Genomic DNA, 6974 nt, shown 5'->3' with positions numbered 1-6974 from the left:
GTGACAACTCACTGATGAAGGTTATAGGTGTGATTAGTTTGTGGTTCTGAAAATTATGGACTTGTGTAATAAACGTTGTCGTAGTATGACGATTTTGGTATCAAAAGACCGAGAATGGCTAGTACACTATGTACAAGCATTTTCGTCATATTCGAGTGACGATTTCACCTCGAAATCGTACTTTTCGTTCTGAACCCTTGGCTTCCATTTTGTGTACGGCAGCCATTTTGTGAGTTGCCCTCACATAGGCCAATGATTAAAGCCAAACATGATTCCAAAGGACACGTACACCTTGGTTGACTACTCTGCGACCTGGGCAAGCTAGAACCATCGCCCCAGGCCGAACCTGCCCGGCCAGTTCCTTTCCCAGTGGCCGAGCGAGATAGCATCAAGGCACAGCCTACCATAAACCTTTTCATCACACACACACACCCTGCCTAATCTTGCTCACACCTGTCCCTGTTTCTTTCTCTATGACTCGCTTTACGAGGAGGAGGTGCCCGTTTTTATTGGGGGTCCACCGATATCTGATGAAAATGTTGGGCCTTGCCGGGTAATTTGTTGTGGGCTGGACGAACTGAAATGTGGGTTTGTCATCATGACTCTGCTTTTTCTTTGTAGTGAAAATATGTGAATAGTCTATGGTAATTTAAGAATGTTTGCCTGAAGCATAATATTTTGTATAAATAGAGAAGACTGGCTTTGTAAGATTGAGCAGTCTCCTGAGAATATACATACGTTGTACTTCTAGGACGCCTGTTACTTGGTTGCAGCCAATAAATTCGATCTTTGACTTCATCTAGAAGACTCTGAGTTTCTGTGTCTGAATCAGGAAAGTACTCGAGGTCTTAGGGTGTACCCTGACACCACTGGGTTCCGAAAAACCCAGTACCTCAGCTGGCGCCCAACGTGGGGCGATACCAATGGTACCGGTCCAAGCCAGAGGTTCGTGAGGAGCTTCGTGTGAAAATTCTGGAGGAAGGCCGCCACCTCATCGACCCCTGCATGTCAACGTGGTCCGAAAGTCTTTGCTGCGAGGTTCCCCGCTTCCCGACGGCTAAGGACTGCTGCTTGGCTATCGCCCTGATTTGGACCCTTGATGTTTGGTAGAGCGAAACGATAGACGAGTCTTCTGGTGATGTCATCGATACCTCAGTTAAGTATAAGTGGAGCATCTCCCAGTCCTTAGTTTGGTTCTTAGTTTGGGTATCCCCTTGGGATCTTTGATTTGGAACTTGCAAGTACCAAAGCCGAAGGACTCGTGTATTCACGAGAATATCGTAATCGATAATCCTTTGACGTTTGAAGCTAGACTAGAGAGCGAAGATGCCTGGTCTTAGCAGACTTGGAAACTTGTTTTGCTGTGGTAGTAATAGGGATTCCCGATTGGAGGACTCGTGTCCGGTTCCTCCGATTGGAACTCCAACTTATGAATTGTATGTGAAACATGGAGTAGGCCCCATCACATATAATGAAGTGTGGATCCGATACACCAGAAAGGATGGTGTTTTAAAATGGCCCCAATATGGTAGCTTTGACACGGAAATCTTAGATAACCTTGAAGTTAAACTTTTCAAGAAGAAAGCCCGTCCGGCGATGTTTGACACTTTCCGCCTATGGCGTAAGGAAGCCAAACAGAAGGAAATTAAATTAGCGAAGAAAAATAAGAGAGAAAGGGGTATCTCGATAATGCAAGCTGCTATGCAGTTCAAAGATAACGAAGAAGAACAGATGAGTGAGCAGTTGCACAGGCAACGTAAAATGGTAATCGATAAATGTTATCCAGTTTTGCCGCCTCTTCAGCAAGATGCAGCAAAAGACCTTGAAAAAGACCCCCTAATGTCGCATTTGCTAAGTTCGCCACCCCCTTATGCTCAGAATGCTACGGCACCTCCGCAACCTTTAGTTGCGCAACCTTTGGTTGTATTGCCTCCTGCTCCTCCACAACCACCAGCTGTTCTTCAGTTGGCCCCTATTCCTCCGGTGCTGCCTCCTCAGGGGCCACCAGCTTTGACATCTGCTCTTCCTTTACTTCCTACAACTTTGACCACTATATCGACTACCACTCCTGGTACTCCTCCTGACACTGCCTCTGCGTCTGCCTTGTCTCACTCTGCTTTTCCACCCATCCTTTCATCGACTTCTCCCTCTGTTCGCCAGAGAATGACTAGCACTGTTGCTAGCCTTCTATATCCTCTCTTTGGTGCAACAAGTGTAACCCCTGTCTCTGAGCGTAAGCAGTTACGTAGCCAACTGCCTGATTCTAGGGAGAAGGAAACGTTGAATTATTTGGCACATAAATGGGTTACCGATCCGATAACATATGAGCTAGAATCTGTTATGGATGTCTTCTATCAGTGGGAAGCATCGAAGCAGAGGTACTTTTTTGAGAAAATGTGTACCTTCCTTTGTGAGGATTTAGAGGAAAATGATTTGGAGCCCAATCCGCCTGAGTTGTGTCGTGTACGGTTCGAGTTTGGGAAAGGCGCAATTGTGGGTTCAGATGTTAAGAAAGCAGTTGCGACATTGTTGTCCTTAAGAACTGAAGGTGTTTCTCGGTCATTGTTTGAGTCTGATTCCTCTGTTAAAAAGAAGGCGAGACAGTATCCCATGAGAGAAGTTCCCCCCGTTTGGAGAGATGGGGACGCGAATGCTAATCCAATCATTCCACCACACTTTCAGCGTGTGTGGGTACATGTCCCTTGGAAGCGAGCTGAAGTATTGGCCCTTAAGCAGACATTGCCTGATCCCCATAAAAATCCTGCAGGGTATTACAAGGAACTGTCACAGACTGCAGGCTCTTGCATTATGAATTTAGCCGACATAGACATGTTGTTTGGGAATGTTGTTCCACAGCCTTTATGGGGAAAGATTTGCCATGCAGATCATGATCAGGAGTTAGGTGACTCATGGGCTAATATCAGTGCTGCAAATGACCGACAAGTTGGTGGTGCTAAACCAGAGCCTTTAGTAGCAGAACTCCCTGATAAGATCATTAATTATATGAAAACTTTAATGCCCGCCATGCGTGTGAATTGGGATAAATTGTCTGCCTGTAAGCAGAAGAAAGATGAAACGGTGTCAGATTTCTTCACCAGGTTTGAGGAAACGTTTGTCGACCACAGTGGTCAAGATATGAGTACAGAAGGTGGCCAACGGTTGTTTGTCGATAAGTTCGTGCACAATTTGCTTCCCGAGTTGTGTAAGAAGTTAAAGGATTCAGAGAGTTCTTGGGCAGTTTCCTCTTCAGCACAAATATTGGCTACTGCACAATACTACGAAAATCGAGATAAAGATGAGAAAGATAGAGCAGAGAAGAAAACTAAGGAGTTAAAAACGAAGGTTCTGTTACAGCAAGCGTATCCGCCACATGGTGGTCAAAATAGTGGTGCTCAGAGTAACTATCAGAATAACTATCAACAACCTCAACAGTTTCAGAGGAACTCGCAAAGAGTCGAGTATACTCAACCACGTGTCCCTGTAGGTCCCAATCAGTGTTCATATTGTAAGGAAGAGGGTCATTTTAAGTATAGTTGCCCTATTTTGTTACAGCGTGGAAATGGTGTTCCTAGATCAAGAGGTCGAGGTGTTCAACAAGCTCCTAGAGGTAGAGGACGTAGAAATTTCCCCCAGAACGCACGTCCCTTTCCGCCTCAAAATTCAATGAATAGTTTTGATCAGCAGAATAACGCGTCTGGTAGGACAGCTCAGTACTATGCTGATGACTACTATGCAGAAGATGAGCATATGGAAGGTAATGATTGCTAGGACAGCCGTAGACAAAGAGAGGGAGTTGTTTCAGTTCCAGTAGATCAGAGTGGACCTTACGTTGAGGTGATTACATCAGGTGTGTCAGAACCTTTTCTGTTGGATACTGGTGCTACAAAGAGTTCTATTATGCACTCCAAACTCCCTGGCGCACCTTTGTCTGGCGAAACAATGTATCAGTAGGTTTTTCTGGCGCCCCAGTTAGAAACCCGATTTCTAACCCTTTGTCCCTTTCTGTTGGACCTTGTGAATTCAAAGCACCCCTTATTTTAACGACAGGTTGTGGTGAAAACTTGTTAGGATTGGATCTGTTAAAAAGATTGTTTGCGACTTTGTACTGTTCTCCTTCTGGAGTACAACTTACACTGGATAAGAAAGTGGTTTCTCCAATGTATTTGTCAAGGGATAAACTTCTGACAGAATTGTCGTTTCTTCCTAAAATTCTTTGGGCTACTGGTCCTAATGATGTAGGTCTTTTGGAAATACCGCCATGTGTTGTAACATTGAAAGCCAATGTTAAAATGCCACGCATTCCCCAATATAAAATTTCTAGTGAAGGTGAAAAAGCTTTACTAGCGATCATTTATGATCTTATTGAAAAAGATGTGATTGAAGAGACAAGAGGCAACGTTTGCAATAGTCCTGTTCTGCCTGTTTTGAAGCAAACTGACCCTTCCCAGCCACCTGTTTACATATTCGTGATTGATCTTAGAGAGGTCAATAAAATAGTTGTGCCACAATTTCCAGTTGTTCCTGATATAACTGCCCTATTGACTATGATTCCAGCTTCCGCGACTTGGTTCTCGGTGATTGACTTGAAGAATGCTTTCTTCAGCATTCCGATTGCTGAGGAGAGTAGGGATATTTTTGGCTTCAGTTTAGGAGGTCGAAGCTTCCGCTTTAAACGCGCTCCCCAGGGCTACTGTGAAAGTCCATCAATATATAGTCAAGCTTTAAAAACACAGCTTGATACGATTGTTTTACCTGATGGCGCTACCCTCATTCAGTATGTTGATGATTTGTTTGTCGCTGCAGATACTGAGGAAATCTGTAAAGAAGCCACGTTGTCATTGTTGCGTCATTTGTGTGATTTGAATCACAAAGTGTCTCTCTCAAAATTGCAATATTGTCGACAAGAAGTGATCTACTTAGGTCATCTCTTATCGAAGGAGGGAAGGAAACTGACCCCAGAAAGAATTCAGGCAATAGCAAAATTGAGTGTGCCAAGAACACAGAGAGAAGTGCGTGCTTTCTTGGGTATTACATCGTACTGTAGACAGTGGATACCAAATTTTTCCTTGCTGGCCAAACCTTTGGTGGCATTAACTTGTAACGATACACCGAATCCCTTCCCATGGTCTGAAGAGTGTCAGAAAAGTTTTTCCGAATTGCGTGATGCATTATGTTCGGCCCCTGTGTTGGGTACCCCCGACTACAAAAAGCCCTTTACATTGTATGTCCACGAGAAAGAAGGTTGTGCATTGTCAGTGTTGACACAGTTGTTCGGAGACAAGCAGCGTCCATGCGTGTATTTTTCGTCGACTTTGGACCCGGTAGCTAAAGCATTGCCGAGTTGCTTGAGAGCCACAGCGGCAGCAACTGTTTCTATTCGGCAGTCTGCTGGTTTAGTGATGAATAATACATTGATTGTGATGGTTCCTCATGCAGTGGACACGTTGTTAAACAGAACCAAGACACAGCACTTAACTTGTGCTCGATTGTCAGGTTACGAGTTGACATTGTTAGCGAGCCATGTGCATATAAAAAGATGCAACACACTGAATCCAGCTACGTTGTTGCCAATTGTAACAGAGTTAGATACTTCTGAACAGCATGATTGTTTTCTTAGAACAGAAGAAGAAACGAAAGGGAGAATAGACCTCCAGGATACTCCCCTTGCAAAGTGTGATGGTACCTTATGGGTGGATGGTTCATGCTTCAAGCTTCCGAATGGTGATACGACTGCAGCATATGCTGTCACGACTTTGCATACGATTGTTGAAGCTGCACGTATCCCACATAATTCAGCTCAAGCAGCAGAGTTGATTGCACTTACAAGAGTATGTGTGTTGTCGAAAGGAATGAAAGTGACCATCTATACCGACAGCCAGTATGCATTTGGTGTGGCTCACAGTTTTGGACGATTGTGGAAAGAACGTGGGTTCCTGACTTCGCATGGAGCTAAGATTCAGCATGGTCAGTTGGTGAATGAGCTTCTCGAGTCACTTACTTTGCCGTTGCAAGTTGCGATTGTGAAATGTAGCGCACACAAGAAGGTGACTGATGATGTTGGTCGTGGAAATGCATTTGCTGACGAAATCTCAAAAGAAACAGCGAGGAATGTGATGAGCCGAATGTATGTTGCAGGCCCTGCAAGATGGATTGGTGACGTTGGAATGTGTGAAGACACGATAGAGAGTGTGAAATCGATTCAAGCTGAAGCTACAGAGAAAGAGTTGAGTGTGTGGAGAGAAAGTACTGGTAAAATGGATGCCAATGGTTGTTGGATTGAATTGTCAGAGCATCAGAGATGGTTGTTACCCGATGCGTATGTGCTTGCAGTGGTTACAATGGCCCATGGAATGGCTCACATCAGTGTGAAAGGGATTTGTAAGTTGTTGGCTCCAGTATGGCAAAATGCTGGAATTCCTAAATGTGCAAAGAATGTGGTCAAGAATTGCATGGTGTGTCTAAAATACAATCCTGGTAGGGGAACCCCAACTCCAGCTGGTCATTTTTCACCTCCTACGTATCCGTTCGAGGTTTTGCAGCTAGATTTCATCCACATGGAGAGGTGCAACAATTTAAAATACGTACTCGTTGTTGTTTGTGCCTTTTCAAGATGGGTGGAAGCCTACCCCCTAAAGGACAACACTGCCTTATCCACAGCTAAAGCCCTTGTGAAAGAGTTCTTCCCTAGATTTGGAATGCCGAGAATGGTCTGGAGTGACAATGGAAGTGAATTTGTGGGTCGTGTGATGAAGAAAGTATGTGAAGGGCTAGGCATCCAGCAGAAATTCCACGCTGCAAATCACCCTCAATCAGCTGGACTAGTAGAATGCTAAAATGGCACGCTAAAGTTAAAACTGGCCAAAATTCAAGCGAGCTCTGGTCTTAAATGGCCTGACGCTCTCCCTTTAGCACTCCTATCAACCAGAATGACTGTGCATTCGCGAGTGGGACTTAGTCCTTACGAGATAGTTTTT

At 44.5% G+C, this 6974-nt stretch overlaps 1 protein-coding gene across 1 annotated transcript; it reads left to right on the top strand.

Moving 5' to 3' along the window:
* Positions 1-1326: 1326 nt before the first annotated feature.
* LOC144827148 (uncharacterized) lies at positions 1327-3768 on the top strand. The gene has a single exon (XM_078685568.1). The coding sequence runs from the start codon at positions 1327-1329 to the stop codon at positions 3766-3768; it is 2442 nt and encodes an 813-aa protein (XP_078541694.1).
* The last annotated feature ends 3206 nt before the right edge of the window (positions 3769-6974 follow it).

Source organism: Lissotriton helveticus, chromosome 4_1, assembly GCF_964261635.1.
Source record: "Lissotriton helveticus chromosome 4_1, aLisHel1.1, whole genome shotgun sequence".
NCBI lineage: Eukaryota > Metazoa > Chordata > Amphibia > Caudata > Salamandridae > Lissotriton > Lissotriton helveticus.
The sequence above is the reverse complement of the archived record's forward strand: the minus strand, read 5'-3'. Positions and strand labels throughout refer to the sequence as shown.